This window comes from Pleurodeles waltl, chromosome 2_2 (assembly GCF_031143425.1).
Source record: "Pleurodeles waltl isolate 20211129_DDA chromosome 2_2, aPleWal1.hap1.20221129, whole genome shotgun sequence".
NCBI classification, from domain to species: Eukaryota; Metazoa; Chordata; class Amphibia; order Caudata; family Salamandridae; genus Pleurodeles; species Pleurodeles waltl.
This window is the reverse complement of record NC_090439.1, coordinates 348,233,073-348,256,080: the sequence shown is the minus strand read 5'-3', so window position 1 is coordinate 348,256,080 and position 23,008 is coordinate 348,233,073. Positions and strand designations below refer to the sequence as shown.

Sequence of the window (23,008 nt, the reverse complement as noted above, 5' to 3'; positions counted from 1 at the left end):
GGAATAGACCCCTGTTCCTTTTTGTTGATGAGGTACTAGGTCTATGGCCTGTTTTGTTAAAAGTGCCTGCACCTCTGTTTGTAAAAATGTTAGATGTTGCGACTATAGATTGTGTGCTTTTGGGGGAATATCTGGAGGAAAATTTGTGAATTCTATACAGTAACCATGTTGGATAATTGATAGTACCCATGGGTCCGTTGTTATGTTTGACCATTGATTGTGGAACATTTCCAGTCTTCCTCCCACAGGGGATGTGTGTTGGGGGAAGGTGATGGCAAAGTCACTGCTTGGTGTTAGTGGCTTGCTTTGTAGGTTGGAATTTTCCCCTGGACTTTGGGAATTGCCCTCTGAAGGACCCGCAAAACCCCCCTCTCTGATACTGTGATTGGTAAGAGGGCTTTGTTTGTGAGGTGGATGGTTCTAATGATTGTGGTCTAAAACCTCCCCTGTACTGCGTTTTTTTAAATGTCCCTCTGTATTGGGATGAGTAAAGCGCTCCCATCGCTTTGGTTGTATTGGTGTCCTTTTTCATCTTTTCAATGGCTGTGTCCACTTGTGTGCCAAATAGCTGTTGCTGGCTGAATGGCATGTTGAGGACAGCCTGTTGAATCTCTGGTTTGAAACCTGAGGACCTAAGCCATGCATGGCGTCTAATTGTCACTGCAGTGTTTACTGTTCTTGCGGCAGTATCGGCTGAATCTAATGCAGATCTTATTTGATTATTGGTTATCACCTGCCCTTCCTCTACCACTTGCTGAGCTCTCTTCTGGTATTCCTTGGGGAGCTGTTGGATGATGTCGCTCATCTCGTCCCAATGAGCTCTGTCATATCTTGCGAGGAGGGCCTGAGAGCTTGCTATGCGCCACTGATTGGCTGCTTGTGACGCTACCCTCTTTCCTGCCGCGTGAAACTTTTTACTCTCCTTATCTGGAGGGGGTGCATCTCCAGATGACTGGGAGTTGGCTCTCTTCTTCGCTGCGCTGACCACTACTGAGTCTGGGGGCAGCTGCTGGGTGATAAAAACTGGGTCTGATGGTGGTGGTTTGTATTTCTTCTCCACCCTTGGTGTTATGGGTCTTCCCTTCACGGGCTCCTGAAAAATCTGTTGGCCATGTTTAAGCATGCCAGGGAGCATGGGCAGACTTTGGTAAGATGTATCCGTGGAGGACAAGGTATTAAAAAGAAAGTCGTCCTCTAGTGGTTCGGTGTGCATGCTCACATTGTGGAAAGCAGCAGCCCTAGCCAAAACCTGTGTGTAGGAGGTGCTATCTTTGGGTGGAGAGGGTTTAGAAGGATAGCACTCCGGGGTATTGTCCGACACACGTTCATCATAAAGGTACCATGGGTCTGTATCTTGATGTGACTGCACAGTGTGTGTGGGTGACTGTAGTGGGTGTGGCAAGAGGAGAAACAGTTCTTTGAGGAGAATGCGGAGAAGGTGCTGGGGAAAACTGACATTGCAGAGATTGCTCTCTGGGCACTTTAGCCTTTGGCTGCTCAGTGTCCGAATGTCCGTGGAAAGCCAGTTTCCTTTTAAGTTTGAGAGAAGGTGCTGCTTGGATTTTTCCAGTATCCTTATGAATCTGTATCCTTGTTTGTGTCTCATCAAACTCCTCCATTTGTAGTTCTTCCTCGAATCTGTGTCTTTCTTTCATCTGTTTTGAAAGTCCATGTTCCTCAGTATATGAGGCTTTTTTCATCTCCGAAGCCGTTTTTTTCGGCTCCGAAGCCGTTTTTTTCGGCACCGAAATGCCCATGCTGATAGTAGGCCTCGGTTCTGAAAGACTCTTTCGAGGTTTCGACTCGACGAGTCGATGTCGAGCTTTTTCTGAGATGGTGTCTTTGCTCGAGTCCGAGGACTTTGACGCGGATGTGGCCTTTTTCGGTGCCGAAGGTGTTGCTTGGTCACCGCTTGATCTCTTGTGTGTAGAGCCATAGCCTTCCGGCAGTGGCATCCCTGAGGCCTTTTGTTTAGTCTTGGACTGACTCTGGTCTAGGTTCGGGGCAGGCATACTCACGTGCTGGCCTGCTGTGGGTGGTCGGTCTGCTTCGGAATCATCCGAATCCGAACCTTGGATGGAGATGGCCATCTCCTCTTCCTCGACATCGAGGTGCTCGGTACTCTTCGACGCCATTTGCAGCCGTCTCGCCCTTCGATCCCTCAAGGTCTTCCTGGAACGGAAGGACGTGCAGGCCTCACAAGTATCCTCTTGGTGGTCCGGTGACTGACACAGATTACAGACCCAATGTTGATCTGTGTAGGGATACTTGGCATGGCACCCAGGGCAGAATCGGAACGGGGTCCGATCCATGAGGTTTCGACACTTCTTACGGTCGGGCCGACGAGGCCCAGAATGGGCGCGGGTGCCCCGAAGGGCAACCAAAGGTGTGTTTCGCCGGTGCCGAGGTGTCGATGGAAGCTAGGTCGCGATCGAAACAATACCAACGCTTTTTCTGTGATTAATGAATTTTTCCAAATCGAATAACCAGAGCGAAGAGGAACACGTCCGAACCCGATGGCTGAAAGAAAACAATCTAAGATGGAGTCGATGCCCATGCGCAATGGAGCCGAAAGGGAGGAGTCACTCGGTCCTGTGACTCGAAAAGACTTCTTTGAAGAAAAACAACTTGTAACACTCCGAGCCCAACACTAGATGGCAGGAACCGTGCACAGCATGTGTATCTGCAGCTACACATGCCACCGAACATATATATATATATATATATATATATATATATATATATATATACATATACACAAAACAAAACAGAGAACTCTGGGTTGTTCCCAAGTTTAGGTGAAGCGCAGCTCAAGTAAAGAGCACCCTGCAACACCAGCGACACTCTGGATTTGCTCACCTCAATTGTTTGTTTTTCTAGCCCCCCTACTGCTCTGAGCAGGCATTAAAAAATGGAGCATGAAAATCTCATAGATTTCCTAGCGCCATTTTTTCGGCTTCCCTAGTGGGGGAACGCCCCCTTTGAATTAATTATGCCTGGCGCAGGCATAATGTAGCGCAAAGGATTACAGGTTGGCGCAATGCATGCAATACAGCACTGGGATTTCGGCCTCGTTGGGTCACATTAATGTAAAAAATAATTAGGATTTTGTCTTTAATCAATTGGATGCATGATCTGTGTACACTTCAGATATAGGTAAAGGTAATTTTACAGTCCCTGGAGCTTTGCCACCTTAGCTTGCATGCAGGAACTTTCTGTAGAAATTAGAACTGTCAACCTTGAAAACAATTTTGCAGGGTGCGAACGGGGAGAAAAGATGGGTGGAGCTTTGAGCCCATCACTGCATAAACAGCCATTAAGGTCCTCAGTGGGAGAGGAGTCAATGAGAGGGACTTTGCTTAGAGAAAAACCCTCTCTCTCCCCTGAACACTAACAAAGGCTTCAGACACTGTCCTGATGTACTGGAGAAATTATAAATTCCCAGATCATCATGAGCTATGCAAGGCCTTCATGGACAAGCTGGAAAACTACCCAGTGAAGAGGCTTCCACCTCTCCTTGCCTATTGACTTTTCACTGGGAGAGCTTGTGAAAAGAGTTGATATTGTGTGACACTGGTGGCACTGTGTGGGTTGGCAGGTCTGAGACATTATGCGTGACAGTGCTCATAAAAATATAAAATGAAGCACATGTTTTAACCAATACCTGATGGAAGTCATAACTGCTCACATAACAAAAGAAATCAACCAATGTTTCACGGCAGAATATCGACACGGGCTAAAATGTGCATTTAGAACAGGTCCAAATGCCAAATATGCATGTTGTGTACCCCTGGCAATTCCTTGGAAGAGAATGAGAGGGCTATGCTATATGTAGAGCGAGAGATAGAGAGAATAGAAAGAGAGAGGCCACAATCTTCCTGAACACTTTAAAATCCCCAAAAAGCGTAAATGTTGACCTACAACTGGAGTCTGATTTGAATCCTAGACTCACTATTAGTGGCCTGGTACAAGCAGCAGGGCTTTTCTTCCTCAGAGAATCACAGATAATGAATGAGGTATATGTGCAAAAATTAGTCAAACCGCAATACAGTTAAAATATCTAAACCAACTTAATTTAAAGAAAACATACACCAGACAAAATCCCACAAAAAGTAAGAAAATCAAACACAGTGATTTAATAGTATAGTAAGACAAATGTGTCTCACAGGAAGCATACAATAACATGTTCAATATCCCATGGGAAACATTAAAATTGTGATGAATGTAATTTTTATTCCAGCCCGTTGAAGATTAACTAAGATCACTCTGTGATGACCTGTTAATGAACCTGGCCAGAAAGAAGTTAACAGCTGCACAAACAGAAAATCTAGGAATTCACATACAGAGCTTTTATGCAGTTCAAAAAATCTTTAATAAGGCAAGCCTTGCATGTTGAACAGAAATAGCTTCTTAAGGTCAGATAGGTTAATTAATCAGTACCCCTATAGGTTTGAATTGTCCAATAGCTCAGAGTACAAACAAATTGCTAAGAAGATGTAGCTGAGGATGTACCTTTTTATTTAGAATTTGAGTGGTTGTTATGGTCCATGAGGCATTAATTTGTTTTCAAGACAAAAAAAATCTGCAGGTTCTAGCAACAGGTAAATTCCTCAAATCTGAGACACTGCCCTCTTTTCCAAAGTTCTATGAGAAATCCTACAACTCTGCTTCCAGGTACACAAGAAAATATCCAAGTCCATCTGGCACAACACCATCTGCCTCAGGATGTTCGCAACTTCGAAAGACAGGGGCAAACAGGAGAAATGACTGACTGAATGATTTAATGGAGTTCTTCTCAGGAGGCAACATCTTCTCTCCCTCAGACCTACTGTACCTTCCCACCTTAGGTGGGAATTTCAACAGGTGTAAGCAGGCTTGTCTTCTATGGCCTGGCTACACTTTAGCCTTGGCTGTCAGTAAATGACTAGCAACAACCCGAACCTGCTGCAAATCTATGGAGCAACAGTTCAAGGCAGAACTGGAGACACTACTCACCTGTTTTTAGGTAGAAATACCTCAGTGAGCAGGCATATAAGTCTTCTTCTTTAAGTCCTGGCACATTGCCTTTCCAGAATGGGCAACCATGGTATATTACTTGGCAGAACCACAGAACCATTGATCATGAAATCTTGCTAATCATAATAAAGTTCTCAAGATCCTATTTGCTGTTTTGCAGTGAAGTGAGATAGTATCAGTCCTTGGCATATGTTTGTGGCAGCAAAAGGACCCCCAGAGTGCTGTACAGCCAATACACAAAATTATGATACCCTGCCTAATACATGTTTAGCCTTGCATGTCTTACAATTCCATCCCAGAACCTCCCAGTTTAGCATATTTATACTTTCTTTGCGCTGAATTAGTGTCATTGTTTTAATGCAAATTCAGCGCAAAATTAACTCCATATTTCTATTTTGATGCTAGACCGGTTTAGCATCAAAATATTGGAGTTAAATTAATTTTTTGTTTGCGTGAAACCACCTTGCATCAATGAGATGCAAGGTAGGCGTTCCCATCCAAAAGGTGACTCAAAGCCACTAGCGCCTCATTTATCCTCCTGTGCAAAAAAGGTGCACGGTGGGGAGGCGGACCTAAATAATGATGCTAAGCCTGCTTAGAGCCATTATTTAACACCTGGTCAGGGCAGGCGTTAGGGGACTTGTGGACCCATTTCCATGGGCAAACACCATGGAAAGAGCCCACAGGTGCCCTCCCCAAGCCCCAGGAACAACCCACCTCCACACCAGATGGACACCAGAGGATGGGGGGGACATCCCAGGTAAGTAGGGTAAGTGAGGTAAGTATTTAAAAAAAAAAATCAAAGTGCCACTGGGGTCCCTGAAATGGCCCTCCCTACATGGTACTGAGTGCAATGGCCATGCCCAGTGACCATTGTCCCCTATGCTAGCCATTGGAGTGGTGGGCACGACTCCTGTCTTTTAGACAGGAGTCTTGTGGTATGGATGGTTTTGTGTCAGGAAATGACGCTAGGCTGGTTAAAGGCATTTTTTTGCCTCTAACCAGCTTAGTGTCATTTTATAATACAAAACCCCCTTCCCCCATACCACCACCAACCTGCTAACATCATTTTCCCAGACGCTAGCCCACCCTTTGGGCCGACTTGCAGGATTCCAAAAAGTCTGGGGCCCGACTGGCGCTCTAGAATGATGCAAGCTGACGCTATACTTTTTAATGCAAAGATGCATTTGTGCAGTTTTGCGTCAAAAAGTATAAATATGGGCCTTGATATCAAAGGGAATATACTCCTCTTAGCTACCACTTGGTCCAGACCTTCCTTAGGGCTTGGCACCACTACATCTCATGGTTTCCTTCTTTCTACTTGGAAGGTGTTGCTAACACCTCTTCAACCTCAGATGTCGCTCTTGCCATCCCTCAGAGGCTTTCCCTCCCTCATCACCAGCTCTGAGTGGTCATCCTTTAAAGAACTGGCTGACTGACAGGGACATACAATGCTATAAATTAGGGATGATTACATACAAAAATGTGTCCATTTTTTGGAACATACTTCAGCATTCTTTAAGCAGAATGCACTTCATTTGTCGAAACTGTCATAAGAGTAATACAGAACAATATATTAACTTCCCTACTGGTCCTAGTAGTCTATGTTACCAAGACACTGCAAATGTATAGTTAATAGCAATTTCTTAGCAAGTGTTGTTCATTAAAGATCCAATTACATGTTATACTGCTGTGACATGTAGCAGGTGTGCTTGCAAAGGCGTATGATCTCAAAAATACAGTTCTTGCCGTACACATTTATACTGCAATCCTGTGTCCAATGTTTATATTTTTCCAGTGCAGCATGGGCTCTATTCATAGTGAGGAACAAAACGAAAGGGTTCATAAGCCTCTTATCTGCCGATTCAATTGTTACTAAATTACTCAGCGGCAAGTCTACATGCCTCCTTTGCCGAATTAGTATATAAAGTGCTAGGGGAGTGAATAATCAGGCAGTCTTCCTTCTGCTTTAAAGATGTGCTCTTTAATGATGCACATGATTTAGGAATGCGCTCAGGAAAGCAGTCACATGGGTACCTACTTTAGAGTGAGGAAGCTCTTGTTTAGTTTTATCTGCAAGTATTTGTTTTATATGTCGACAGGGTATGTTGAGCTCTCTTGTGGGTGCTGGTCTCCAAGAACAGAATCAGCTATGTAACCAAGCAGGGTTTCTCTCCCCATGACTTGTTACTAGTAAAATTCAGAGGCTGTCTTTTGTTATGCCAACTTTCATTGTTCGAATGACATCTTCCATACATGAGGTGATGGGAGTAAGCATTGTCCCTGGGAGTTCAGAGACAGCTAGGTTACAGTTCAGGGGGAGTGATACACTTACACATGAAGGGGACTCTAGGCAGCGTTTGCACCCACTTATGCCATTATTAAATTCAACCTGCAGTTGGCATGAGTCACCTGCACTGTCTTGAGGCCCATAAAAATTCCAAGATCACAGAAACACATAGGAGCTTTGAAAAAACCCCTCAAATGAGCTACACTCACAAGTGCTTTTTAATGTTTTAAATAAAATAGTAGACACAACCATCTCACGGATACTCTTTAATCTTTCATTGGAATACTATTATGAGATCATTCTTGAAGCAGTGTTTTTTAGGTGACCAGGTAGTAAGCACACTGGTGAGCACCTGCATACCCACAAGTACATGGAGCGTGACCCCACACCTTATTATATTTGTCATTGTCGCTATCTGCTTATCTGTAAGTAATGATCACCTAGAACCTACGGTTAAGCACAAAATAACTTTGGATTAATGGAAAAAACAGCGTATGACGATTCAGACCCTTTGGCACTTTTCAACATTCTGTCTGGACATAAAAGAAAATTTGCAAAAATCAAACCTCTCCGAGGTTAAAAGAGAAGTTCTTATCTAGCTCTAGATCTATGCAAGCGTTGTGATATCCATAAAGGAGTTACACTGCTCATTGTTTACTACATGATTGATGAATATTTAGTCTTCTACACAGAGCAACCTAACGGCAGTTTAAAGGGTCACTGTTCAGGATTTCAGGCAGCAGGATAGGATGTTCTGCTTACATTTGTGTGGCACATCCGCATGGGGGTTGTCCTCCAAATTCGCTAGAGCTGGGTGCATTTCAACAAAGGAAATACTGGCATTGCCTGCACCGAAACTGTGTGTATACAGTACACACTGCACAGCTGCATGCTGGCAGTAAACCACGAATCCCATCAGATAACAACCTCTGTGTCTCTAGGGAGATCTATGGGTATAACTTCCTCATGGTTCAGAACATACTTTTCATGATAATACTGCTACAATGCTGATGCAGCCAGGACCTAGCTACATGGATTACGAATTTCCCTCACAAAGATGCACTCTATAAAGAATATTTTGATCGGACCATTGGATCACATGCAATATCCTGAAGTCACATTTTTGATGAAAACTAACTTTCAAACATTCTCTTAAACATGTATATGAATTGATAAGACTGAGAATATATCCTGGTAAGGGACTGTAGAGAAATATTAAAATATTCTGTAGTCATGTTGTTGATGAAAACAAACCTTGGACTATTCTTTTGATCAGTTAAGACTGGGGCTATATTCTACACAGCTACCCTGTCAAGTAACAGGGAGGTCTCTTAAAAAGGATGATTCCATATGTGTTTACCAATGTCATATTTGAGCTATTAAAGTTGTAAGGGTCACAATTGCTAAGATTAGCAAACAACAATAGATCAACTATTAGTTATCATTCTGGTTTATAAAAGTCAAGCAGAAACTATAGTTCATCTTCCATAAGATACTTGCAGTGATGTCGCTTGAGATAGCTATACAAAGCAGAGGTAGAGATACTAGTACACAAGTATATTTAATATTCACTGAAAAACTCAAAGGATACAGGGATGTTATAGTTAGGTTCACCTTTTACCCACACAAAACCAAATGAATTCAGCAGTTGTAGTATTTCTTATAGTTATAATTATGTCAAGAAACTATAACTCATAGCTTAAAGTTACTTTCCGGCATGAGCTATAGTTCCTTCAGATAAGTACAACTATAAGTATAACTGTAACTGCTTAATTTCTATGGTTTTGTATGGGTAAAACATGAACCTAACTATAACGTTCCTGTAACCTTTAGTTTTGTTTAGTGAATTTCAATGTTTTGTAATGTAAAGTTATATATAAATACTGCAAGTTCATTCAACCACTGCCGCGCATGGCCACAGGCTGTGCACAATGGGCATTGGCTGCCGGCAGGTTCCTGCTGCCAACCCCCACCGCCACATGCACCGACCCCACGCTGCACATGGCCTTTAGACCTCTGCAGTGGGGGTACGGTGTATGAGTGGGTGAGTTTTATTTTCCTCATTGAGCTTCACATCTGCGGGAATTTGCAGATCCACAAAGGATCCACATCTCTAGATATCTAACATTTTTCCTTTAATAACTTCAAAACTATTGAATAGATTTACACCAAATCACAAAAAGCACAATTTGTGGACGAAGATCTAAGTTCCTGCTAAATTTAGTGTAATTCCATTCAATGAGTCACACTGTAATTGTGTCTAAAGATTGTAAAATCCCCATACATGTAAAATGGGGAAAAATATTTTGGGAACCCCTTTTACACAGCCCCCACTTGATGAATCACCCCAAAATTTCCCAGACAGCAGCTAAACTAACTTGAGTTGGAAAATTTTGTGAAGATTTGCGAAGGGCACCAAAGTTATTAGCAAAACAAAAAATGCTTTGCCTATGGGAAAAGTTGGCCTTAACTATAACTACCTACTGGCTACAGCCAATATTTCATACTTATTGTTCCTATGTTTGGTTTCAATAAACTCTCGTCATTCTGCACACTACGTTGGATAGCCATGTGTCGAGGTGGAAGCTTTGGAGTCCTCTGCCTCAGTTGCCTCTCTTGTCCTTTTACTCTTTCATTGCTTCAACCAACAGCGCTCATATTTACATATATGTGGTTAGCAGCGGAGATGGTAAGAGATAGAAAAGAGCACGGCTCCCTCTAGATCCTGCCCACAAGTGTAGTTCAACCAGACACAGGTTCCTGCTTACTATAGTGATTCATTCCATTAAAAGAGGATTTAACATCTCCATAAGTGTCTTCAACTCCATCCCTTTTCTCCATTTCTTTCTCTTGCCCTGGGCCAAAGTCTGGCAATGAAAATCAGCCCAGTTGGTGGCCCCAACAATACTAGAGAGTTGTTTGTTCCGTCATGCTAAAAAATGTTAATTTTTTATGTATAATCTAAAAACCATGTACATAAAGGTGGGAATGCCCCGCATTCTGTTCTAAAACATTTATCTATTATCTTAAACATAAAGGTTAATTTGCGAACATGGATTGATCACACAAGCTGAGGCCAGGAATACTCTGAAAAGGAAGTATACAGTACATTCTAAATTTCGGGGTTTCTCATTTATGTGCACTCAGCACAAATACTTGTATGTGTTATCAATTGCTATTGCATTTGGAAAAACTGTACTATCGCCTTCTGTACCTTAACCATAATTGTTATTGATGTTTTAAGGCCTCAGTCAAAAAAGAGGAATTCTAGCGGAGTACACTTTCATATAATGCTGCTTAGATGTATTCCGTTTTTGTGGAATTCACAGAATTCCAAAGAGTTACATGCAGAAGATATTCCCTTCTCTTTCCTATCCGTGAAGCACACATTTGAAACAGTAATTTTCCATGTGATCCTAGTAGGAAAGTTGTCATGGAAAATGTTTGCGAATACCCACAAAGTTGCTACTTTGATGGTTTTCCCTGGAGTTTGTGTATGCACTCCAGAACCCTATCCACTTACTCGTGTCAAGAAGTCCACCAAGGGTTTCAATCCCAGTGCCATGGGGTTTGGTATCAGTAACCCAGTCTGTGAGAGGGAAGAGGAAAAGAACCAAGCATTATGAGTGGGGAAACAAATAATATAGCCTTACAGCCCGCCGTAGTGGGCTATGCTAGTCATTAAGGGCCATATTTATACTTTTTGACGCAAAACTGCACTAACGCAGTTTTGCGTCAAAAAAATTAGCGCCGGCTAACGCCATTCTGAAGCGCCATGCGGGCGCCGTATTTATTCAATGACGTTAGCCGGCGTTAGCCGCCGGCGCTGCCTGGTGTGCGTGAAAAAAAATGACGTACACCAGGCAGCGCCGGCGTAGGGGAATATGGAGCTTGGGCGCCAAAAAATGGGGCAAGTCAGGCTGAGGCAAAATTTTCGCCTCAACCCGATTTGCGCCATTTTTTCCGACTCCCAACCCCCATTGAAATGACTCCTGTCTTAGCAAAGACAGGAGTCATGCCCCCTTGCCCAATGGCCATGCCCAGGGGACTTCTGTCCCCTGGGCATGGTCATTGGGCATAGTGGCATGTAGGGGGGCACAAATCAGGCCCCCCTATGCCACAAAAAAATAAAAATAAAAATACTTACCTGAACTTACCTTAATGTCCCTGGGATGGGTCCCTCCATCCTTGGGTGTCCTCCTGGGGTGGGCAAGGGTGGCAGGGGGTGTCCCTGGGGGCATGGGAGGGCACCTCTGGGCTCCTTCCGAGCCCACAGGTCCCTTAACGCCTGCCCTGACCAGGCGCTAAAAAACTACGCAAAAGCAGCTGGACGTCATTTTTTTTGACCCGCCCACTCCCGGGCGTGAGTTTTGCCCGGGAGTGTAAATACGGCACACATGCCTCGGAGTCAATTTTTTAGACGGGAACGCTTACCTTGCATATCATTAACGCAAAGTAGGTGTCCACGCTAAAAAATGACGCAAACTCCATGGACTTTGGCGCTAGACGCGTCTAACGCCAAAGTATAAATATGGAGTTAGTTTTGCGTCGGAATTGCGTTAAAAAAAACGACGCAATTCCGGCGCAAACAGAGTATAAATATGCCCCTAAAGGTCTGCTCCAGTGTTAGAGGTCCGAGCCGAAGGGATTAGAACATTCCGCCACCAGAGGGCAGAATGTTCTAATAAATAAAACAAAGGCCTCATGGGGCTGAGGTTGTTGAAATCCCTTCAGGCTCTGTAGAGGCTTTGTTCACAGCAACAGGTGTAAAAGGCAAACATTGGAATATTGGAGTTCTGGGCTTTAACCAGCCATTGGAAGCTCAGAGCACTCCACTGTCTTCAAGGGAGCTCCCAACATTCCAATGTTCTAATTGCTGGGGGGAATTAGTAATTCTGCACGGATTCCCATAATCAGTCTTAACTTCTCACGCAAACTAAAATTACTTTCAGCAAGTAGCCTCTGTAGGTGAAAGCCACCAAATCATCAAAGTTAACACAGAACTCATAATTCCGGCTGGGCCTGTAACTGTAGGTACAGTTATCCAATTATTCGGAATTATAGACCAACTAGCAATGCGGCCACAAGTAAATGGGTTTTCGGCTTTTTACAATTCCAAAGCAATATTTCTTTTTGTAAAATTACATAAATCATGATTTATGACTCTAGATTTGGAATTTATAAAAACAAATAAAGCTTTGTGCACCTACCCGTCACTTAGATACCCATCAATGAGGCCCAAATTTCATGACTATTCAAACAGGCTGTCATGAACTTACTTTCCACTAGAGCGATGAAAGCCGGAAGATACTCCACAGTGAAGAGAGGGCTCGGAAGTTCTCTTATAAACATCTTCAGCAGACCTGCTGCATCATTGCTGCGAACCTGGTTCCAGTCAAAGTTGTCTTCATAAAACGTTGCCTCAAGTTCCTGACGCAGAGTCTGCAAGTCAAAGGAAGAGACTGAGTATCAGTATCTGAAACGTATAGAAACTCGAAAAACGACAGCCTTACAAATAAACCACTCATATCCTCTCTGCATTGTCATATGTACTTGATTTGCTCATACAGTAACTTGTGCGTACATCTTTTAGTGCAGTGCGTCATGTTCACGTTGCCTTTTTGTGCAACGTTTGAAAAAAACAGTCAAAGACCATGTTGACAAGCTATATGTCAGCAACATTCTTTTTGTAATAGTCATTTATCTGTGCATCAGAGTGTTTACTACATATCTATGAGGCCATTCAAAGCCACGCAAAGTGGCTTTGCAAGGCCTCATAGGCAATATTTCAAGGTTTGCGCCATCGCTGTGTCACAAAAAGTGATGCACTGGCGGTGCAAGGGGCTCATAAATATGCTCTGTATTTATTTCATTGAGGTAAATTCATCGAAATGAAAGAGGTTGCAGAAGTGACTTCACACGAACTTTCACCTCCACTCACACACAAAATTATACATACACATAAATTCATACTCACACTCTTACATAAACACATTCTCACCCGCAAGCACACACACATAGAATACATTAAAAAGCATTTTTTATTTACCTCAGCTGCCATGGAAGGGCATATTCCAACCACATGTACTCCATTTTTATTATACTAATAGTTTTTATTACACTGATAGTGAATAATAATATACTATTATTCACTATCAGTGTAATAAAAAATTGACAGAAAACAAAGAGAATAGAGCCCAAACTGAGGTCCATAAGGACGAGCTGCCACTGTGTTCCAGGCACTGAATTTGCCACCTCTTAGGCCATGGGTCACAAAGGCAATGTCCGGGGTCGCAGCTGCGACCCCTGGCCACCCCTAAATGACATCCATGCATAGTTTGTCAGATTGCTATTGAAAATCAGGGCACTTTTACTTTTCGGTATAAAGTACCGTCTTTTTCATTGCACTTCTTTTATTATATGGTTTATTCTTTTCATACCATCTTTTTCATGATCTATGTTTTGCTGCTTTACTTTTTATGGAGGTTATCAGTGTGTATGTATGCATAAGATTAGAAATATGCAACAAAATAAACGTGTTGCTAATAGAAAATCAATAACCATCCCCGGCAAAGATAGCTATTTTAAAAAGTGAAATTGCTTGTTCATCTCATGCAGAGATTGTGTATGTGTGTTTGTGAATGAGAAGTGGGAGTAGATTAACGTGAGAATGAGTCAACATTTGGATACGTAATGGGTGAGTGAGTACATGGATGAGTAGCTGAACAAATGAGTGCGTGGATGGGTCGCTTGATGAATAGAGGAGTTGAGTGCATGGATTTAAGCCGACAGGTACATTAAGAGTACAGGCTGAACTCATTGATGATATCATTAGTATGTCAAGAACTACTAATATTAAGTTACTGCAAGCATTACACCTGGAACCACTGAGCCACGAACGCCCACAGCACATGTAATTCATTACCACCAATATCCCAGTTTCAGCACTAAACAATAGGTGGGGAGAATTGTGTCAAAAGTTCCTCCCATATGTCAGGAATTACCAGCATTATGCGAGGGCAAGCTTTCTGAGGAGTAGGTACCACCGTGCAAAGCATACCCACAATATGGCAAGAATTACCAACATAATGCATGGTGACGTTTGCTCTATTACTCTCTACACCTTAATGTGTGTTAGTACATGAAACATGAGAAATCTAGCCAATACGTTTCCACAAAAATATTCTTAGACTGGGAACTACAATAGCACTATTAAGGTAACGTACCAAAGGCTTTACTGAGCAGCAATTGATGTGTGTATTATGCATATTTTTTGGTACTTGGGTTTGCAATAATGCACATTGCAGCAGTATATGGAAAATATCGATGTCACCTAAGTGAAGTGGGATTCTCCACACATTTCTGCAATTGGCACGCGATGCAGCCCTTCAGTGTTCACGACTATGCTTACATATCCCAAAAAAACCTGCAGCATGCAAAACCCACAACGCAGTCTGCAGAAAAAATGGTTTGTTACTGCACTGAAGTTGCACGCTGTCATAAGCATAAAACACAATTTAGTTTGAAGTGAACACCCCCTTGAACAAGAACTCGAGTTAAGTAGTTTTGCTAAATAATGCACACAACAAAGGGAAACTCCTCTAAACCTCTTTAGAAGTACAAGAGAACAAGTACCACAGAGACAGATGCCAGTGCCCTGTGATGCTTTCTCACTGACGGTGCATCTTCTACTCCAGTGGGTGACACATAAGTCAAGGTATTGCCAGGACCACTGGGGTTATGCGGCAGGGTTGAGTAAATTACGGCGCAAAAAATGGCGAATTATGCGACATTATGCAGCACAATTTGTGATACTATTACCTCATTTTATTGCCCTTTGGAAACGTGTCAACACTGGCTGGGCATTAGCTGCACTTCATTAGTACCAGGTGAACACCTAAATAAAGCTATAGGCTACAGAAAGGTGACAAGTCATTCCTTTCCAAAGGGCTTTCCAGTGTGCGACACCTGTCACATTTTTTAGTAACTTTTGAACCGTTTGAGCTAGAACAACATTTGTTTCTTGTTAAACACTGCACATTATGCGGCAGACGATGATTATGTGACAAATGCGGCAAATATATAATTATGGAAAAATCGCGTGGCCGCACAAACGCATTATTCCAGTGGCCCTGGTCATTGCTAGGTTTATGGCTTGTGTTACCTTAAACTACAATCTTGAGCCTTCCCCTGCCCCACCCTCGTCCTGGGCAACTGCTTTCTACCATTATCCCATGCTACTTTGCACAGACGCTCTAAGTACAACATTTGCTTCACAAACAAAAAACAGAATAAAATAGAATATTGCCTTGTGATTGCTATTGGGGTATTGAAAATACGGTATTTATTTTACTTAGCACACTGCACGCATATTGTTCACAGCTACTTAGCAACCACGTGCCCCCATCACCAACGTGTGCTTCTATTTTTCTCTTGATGTGTGACGTTACCTTGCATTGTAGGTGAATTCATATAGAGTTTTCTGTGAAAAGCCACCAAAGTGTGTTAGAGGGTAGGTAGCATGCTACATGCTGGCAGTGCTTGTTTGGATGAGTACTGACTTGCACTATGGCGTTTTTGTGTCATGCATGATTGACCAAGTGGTGTTGCTACCCTGAGATGGGTTTTTGTGCCAAGGCTTGTTATATTGGACAAGGAGTGAGGGAAAGACTTCATGCACTGCACTAATTTATTGTTGTGTCCCTGTAAAAAGGTCTGTATAAAGTTCACACTTGAGTTTAAGCTGCTCAGCTCTAAATTAACTGTTTTTTAAGTTTAATCTTGAATTTTACCGGTTGTAGCAATGCTAATGTTGGCAAATGTCACAGGTAAAATGTATTGTCTATGTATGACAACAATTTAGAAGCCCTCTGTCTTTAAAGTCTTTCTTCACAATAACTTCCCATTCCACCGTAAGGCTTCCCTTCAGTGACCCTTCCACCCCTATTACCTCCACGCATAGCGTACCTTAGGATACCTTAGGTTCAGTACTGTTCCTCCATGAAAACCTATTGGCCTTGCCTGGTCATTTGTATGGCTCTAACCTCCCTTTCATAACAGATGCTGATGAACTCAGCCAGTGGAAAAACGTGCCCCCCTTTACTGAAGAAAGTCCGTTCTAGCTCAGGTCCCAGCTAATGTGGTTGTCTCACCCAGTTCCTCCACACACCATGAAGTGGTAAAGCGAAGGTAGTCCAGAATCGAAGACTAGGTGACTAGCAGGCTAGCTGGCTGGCTAGCAGATCTCGATAAGCCAAGCTGAGCAGAGCTAAGTGGGTCACTTAACAAACAGGAGAAGGCTCCAACAGGAGGCCACCCACTCAGGTGTCAAGTAACACTGCCACACACTCCCACCACGGAGGTGGCAATGCCCCATCCAAAGAGAAATGCAGCCAGCAGCAGTTCAGCAACACAGCAGCGAAGAGAAGGTGCTAAGGGTAAGAGTAGGGGCAATCACTCCATGGCGGTCAGCGCTGCGATGAGTCAAGGGAGCCAGGCAGCATCCTGCTCTCAACATGGTCCCAGTCACCATCTTCCCATGCTAAGTTCTTTTTCCAGAGTTTGTCTGTCCACAGGAGACTAAAATATCAGCAAAGGATCAATCACGTTAAAGGGTGTAGGTGCTAACTTAGTATACACAAGCCAAATCACTGCAACATATGAAGGGACTACAATGCTATTCTTTAAAACACGATTCCATATTACACATTAAACAAGCAATCCCACAGAGAGATGGGTAATAATTGCACTGAATTTGCAAAATACCACACTGAAAATGTGCTCCATACATGGAGCAAATCAGGATGATCTATCTTTTCTGAGATATGCACAGCCTTGGTAAATAAACCAAGGGACTATTTAATAGTAGGGGTTCTAACTGTATTAAATCTCCCGTATTAAATACCACAAATACTGATACCCGCCCACTAACATGTCAGATGAGAAGGCGATTTCTCAACTAGTGGATCAATCCGACCTGGTAGATCCATGGAGAAGGGACAGTCCCCAAAACAGGAGCTTACAAATTTTATTGTCCAGTTCATCATCATTATCCCAAGATCAATTATTTTTTAACTAGCACAACATTAGCACCTTGATACAAGGTTACATTTCATCCAATTTGGGTATCGGATCTCGCTGAATCTAAGAGTCCCTTGTAGCCAACCTCCTAACTAGTTGTGTATCTTTCTGAATTATTTACAACAAGAACAACAATATTTAAACAAACTACTTATCCAGGTATTGGTTAACCAAAGCACGGCCAGTAGAAGGATAGCCTCGGTACATTAAACATTTACATAAGAGAGTTTACTGAAGAGTATGTGGTCCACACCAATGGCTGAAGCAATTAGAAGAGAATCGGCTTAGATTCCATTTGCGGCCTTTGGAAGATCTCCATATAAAAATGACCACAGGCCCAGATAACGCACATTTAAAAACAGTAACTTGGCAGGAAATTCTAAAATGATGGTCCCAAATTAAAACTATATCAAATTTAATAGTTGGCAACTGGATCAGGAAATTTAAGCATCTGCAGTTTGAGCATGGAGAAAAAATGGGTACCTCATTGGCTACTCAAGCTCTAAATGATACTGCTACATACATGGAGATGTATATTAGAACCATTGAGGGAGTGGATATTAGTGATTAACAAGGTATTGGTTAAGGGTTTCAGTGCTAATATGAACTACTACACTCCACAGATCATTCTAACACGTCCAAGTTTGAAATCTACAAAAAAATATTATGCAGTTCACTAAGGTAATAAACTACCTAAATCTCATGATCTCATTATGGCATACTTAATTCATTCTATTGCCTTCCTGGGAATGGATGATACTATTATATCGGTCGCATTCGTTAAAGCCTTGATGCAATCTAGGGCTGAATTATACAAAATGATATTTTCAGCAATAGCCCCTCTTTTTCCCAGTTGCTTACTGCAGGGGGGGCAACAATGGGGTTATAGAATCATGACCATATCATAGAATTTAGCAAGAAGAGTAAATCTCTCAACCTAGTAGGTTCTTATCATCTCCTTGCTTTGTAGCAACTATGCCAGAATCGTTGCAACAACGTTTATTAGTAAACTTCTCTGTTTAATATCACCTAGGCAGTACAGATTTGTACAAGTTGGAGACACTACCACACATATTAGTCTAACTACTATACTCGGTGACTGGGAAGAATTCTCTGTACAACCTCTATCCATTATAGGCTTTGATACAGAGAAGGCTTTTGAGAGGTTGGAAAGGTCATTCTCATGGGGGGATTATGCAACAGACGGGCTTCCCAGCACAGTTTAAAAAGGTAATTAAAAAATCTATCCAGTCGCGGCTCGTGGGGATTCCTGGGGGCGGAGTGGGGCGGCGTGCGGGGGGATACGAGGGGACTTAACAATACTTTTTTTTTTTTAAACTTACCTCTGCTCCCAAGCTGAGCTGCTCCTCTCCTCTCCTTCGCCCGGATGCTGCAGGCAGAGGCTCCCAGCCTCCTCTGCGGCCAATCCTGATGCTGCTCAGAGCAGCACGGGGATTGGCTGGGAGCGCCCAGCCAGGGCGCTCCCAGGCAGGGTGGGAGCCCTGTGCGCATGTGTTTTCGGCCGGCCCGAGACAGCCGGCAAAACATACAAGGGCAGTGAGGGGGAGTGCTGTGCGATCCCCCTCAGTGCACATCACCCCCATGGCCCGACCCTTTCAAAGAAAAGGATAATAAACATAGTTTATTATCCTTTTCTTTAAAAGCTTTTGAAGCTGCCACTGCTGGTGGTGGGGGGGCAGGGGGTCGACGCTCCTCTGCCCTTATGGAGGAGCCGCCCCTGAATCTATCCATACAATCTTGCAGCAATATCAGTTAGTGGGCTGAACTCTAGAAAGTTTTCAATCACGTGACCTCTTTCGCCCTACTTATGTGCATTTTATATGGAACTTCTAATACGAATGTTAACCAACAATCTAGCTGCTGAACATATAAGATTACCCAGACACATGATTAAATGTATGGCCTACACAGATGATTTACTACTGGTTACACTGAATCGTGTAAGGACACTTTTAGCGGTACAGGAGATAACAAACGGAATTAGACAGCCTTTCAGGCTATATGCTTAACGTAGAGAAAACCAATGTGGTAGTGGACAGGATAAAAATGTAAATGATTAGTGGATTTATGGGGCTGGCTGAAAGCTCTTATAAGATATTGGTATATTTTTAGTAAAATCAAAAGGTATTTTCTAATGCCAGATCTACAAAAGGAAGAATAGCCTAGGACTGCAAACAGAGATGTGTCCAGGGGTATGAAATTGAATCCAATTGGTACAGATCTTTTTATACCGTTCAGTGTGTCCTGCTCAATTGGTGTGCAACTTGTAGGCCATGGCTTTGAATCTGATACACCTGAGTCAATGTTAATGCTATAAAAAAATGCTAAATAGGAAGGTAACTCGTCATGGTTTAAAATGCAACCGTTGTGTTCAACCTTCAAATTACAAGTCCTGATCAATAAAAGCCCTGTTAGCCTTGCAAGTCTGATAAAGATTGCCTGTACGGTGGAAATCAATAACACATTGAAGACATTTCTGGCTATTGCAGAACTCCCACAGTAGACTGAAAAACATGTAGGTACATGTAGTTACCGGCTTATCTCTAGAACCCCCAAAGGTGGAATAGGAGGGATTGAGATATTTCATAATGCACGTGCCTGCCTCCAGAGGGCATGAGATTGCTGTAGAACGTAAGTAGAGGATTTCCAATGTAATAGAACATAAAACATTATGTCCTAAACATTGACATTTATCTGTATAGGCTCTGGTTCAGACCTTGCAATAGAAGTCAATGTGGAAAGGCTGGGAAGAGGTATGCAAAGCTGACCATGACAAGTAGGCGGGTATTTGCTGTAGTCTCTTTTACAGCATTGCAAAAAGGATGCCAACAGATGTACAGGGGAAAGGTTCTTGGTGGGCACCATATTCTTTCATGAAGGAGAAATGAAAGCAGGTTTACTTTTCAAAGGGGTAGACATGCAATCAGTGTGGAGGTTCCATGATGATTACTCTCAAAATATTTAAATACATGCCCAATACAGAAAAAAACTCACAGCAGGGGTTAGTGGGAGTATGTGGAAGGAAGAGGATTGTAAAACCTTGAAAGGAAGGCTCTCAATCTGAATGTTTGTCATTGACCCTCTCTACTTGAAAGGCATTCTGTCACCTTGGCTGCAGGCCAGACACAGCCCCCTGCATTCTTATGCTCCTAAAACACTTCCTGCAACTAGTTGGTACAAGAAAAGAACACATAGCCCCAGTTTAAGATGAAGTGGTCCATTTGTTCGGTGGTGGCATCTGTTCTCACAGTGTTGCATGCAAACAGTGAAGAGGCAAAAATTGATAGGGAGATATCATAAGCCATCACAATAACCAGGGGCACACATAGGAAGAGGTTAATCAGGAATTAGAATACCCCAGAACCGGCATCAGGCTTTAAGCCATGTCAGTAGCAATAAGCCACAGGCACACAGAGCTCAATCAGGTCTACACACGTCTTCATGCAGTCATCTTTGTAGCCCACGTACATAAGACGTGACTGGGTAGTTTTATTGTAAATCCTGTAGCGCTTTACCCTGTGCTCTTTGCTCTGGGGTGAGGCACTTCTTTGGGTAACGTCCCTATATTTTTAGCATGGCTCACCCACAAGCGCTCTCTTTGAGTCTGCTTGTTTGGGGGCAGCAGCCTGCTCCCTCGGTGCCTGGTGCTGCTTTGAGAGCCAGGCAGTGGCTGCAGTCTTTAGTGAGAGCTTCCTCTCCAGGAGGCACCGTGGAGGGCTACAAACTGCAGAGGGGCACAGACCAAGAGGTGGAAGATCAAGGCCCACTCTGTGGAAAAGGGAACGAAAAGCAAGGAAAGCAAGGTTGAGATCAGCGCCGCTCCCCCTCCCTTTACAGTACAGGTCTCCTTGCTGCCTCAGGTACCTTTCAGAGAGCATTTCCAAAATAATTAAATACAGGAAGGAACACCCACACACATACGAGCTCTCTGCATACTCACAGTGTATGACAGCCAGAGCCGAAAGATGGCATGAGATGCTCACACAACATTATGGCAATCATTACAACTTCGCCGGTCTTTGGCAAAGACTGCCGAAGCTGCTGGCGCCAGTATACCGCCAGTGCTGGCAGTATATCTGGCTCCCTATTTGGACTTTTCCGCTGGCCCAGCAGAAAAGTCACATTAACATTGCCGTCGGCTCGTAATAGAGCCGGTGGCAATGTTGATGTGCAGCAGGTGCAGTAGCACCCATCGCGCATTTCACTGCCCGAAATTCAGCAGTGAAATGCGCGATGGGGTTGTGCCTGGGGTCCCCTGCACTGCCAATGCCAAGTGCATAGGCAGTGCAGGGGCCCCCATGGGCACCCAAACTCCCCCTTATCGCCAGCCTTTCCATGGCGGTGTTTACCTCCGTGGCCAGGCTGGCAGTCGGGGACTCATAATCCCCAAAGCAGCAGTGCTTGCTCTGCTGCCCTGGGGATTATAGAAGCCTGGCGGTACAGTGGAGGGGCCGGCGGTACAGCCGTGGCTATTGCGCCACAGTCATAATAGCTGGCGGAACACGCCAGCCTGTTGGCGGTGTTACCGCCAGCTTACCGCCGGCTGCCAGGATCGTAATGAGGCCCTATGTGTTGAAAGTAATACATTTGAAGCAAGCAAGAGCAGCAAGTTGTCCTAAAACTGAAGACAATAAAGGCTTACATACTGACAATAGGTCTTTGAAGCAACTTACATGGCCTTTTCACACAATGGTATCCCCCTTCTGGCTCTCACCCATTGTTTGGCCTCACATATTTGGCACTCCGCAGAAAGCATAGAGAGAATATTAATTTACCAGACACGCATATGTGCAAAATGACTTGTACAGGCATGCACCTGGTGGTTCAGGAAGAGAAGCTGGAGCTGATCTATTGGTGTTCCAATCCCCATTAGACTGAGAAACGGATCCCTTCATGTGAGATGGCTGCACATCAAAGTCATGAAGCTTGAGCCATCTTGCATGAGGGATCTCAGAATCCAAAGAAACCCCATTCGACACGGAAAGAAGTCACATCATATGTTATGATCAACAGTCATGATGACAGCAGGAATCTTTGATGAGGGTTCCCCCCATAGTCTCCGGGGACTTTTTGGCCTAAGAAGGGCATGCACAGCACAGTTCAGCACCAGTTACGCTTTGTGGGGTCATGTTTGGTGAACAATACTCCGCTGATAGGCACAGCATGCTCCCTAATGAGAAGCATAGTTCATAAATGCTCTCTCCTCCTGCCTGTCAACAATCTGTGTTACTTGTGTGTGCTGAAGGCTGCCAAAAGTCCCAATCAAAGCTGAAAAAAGGCAAAACTGAGCAATACTGCTGTGAGCTGATCCATGTGTGACAGACTCTTCAAACAAGCGACTTCTCACATTTGGAGACTTTAGAAGGAGTCCCTCAGAGGAATTTTGGGAATGGTGTGGTCCTTAGGCTGCAGTGGGCATACGTTGGGCTATGTTTGGGTTTTCTTGTAGCCCATTATATAACCAGCCATTTAAAGGCAGGTCATTTTCGAATTGGTGACCCGGTGGCTGGTTATAGTGTAGGTTGTAAAACAGTTAAGTGGTTTGTTTTTTGGTAGTGCAGGAAGGCTAGTGTTTAGGTAGCGTTATCAGTTTTAAGAAAA

The 23,008-nt window shown here is 43.5% G+C and overlaps 1 protein-coding gene across 7 annotated transcripts in view; it reads right to left on the bottom strand.

Moving 5' to 3' along the window:
- Positions 1 to 23,008, bottom strand: part of ARHGAP28 (Rho GTPase activating protein 28) — a 1,060,144-nt gene that overhangs the window by 71,569 nt on the left and 965,567 nt on the right. For all 7 annotated transcript variants that reach the window (XM_069219852.1, XM_069219851.1, XM_069219849.1 and 4 more), the window contains one exon: positions 12,586 to 12,748. In XM_069219852.1, the coding sequence (XP_069075953.1) occupies positions 12,586 to 12,748 (163 nt within the window). The remainder of the gene's footprint in view (positions 1 to 12,585; positions 12,749 to 23,008) is intronic.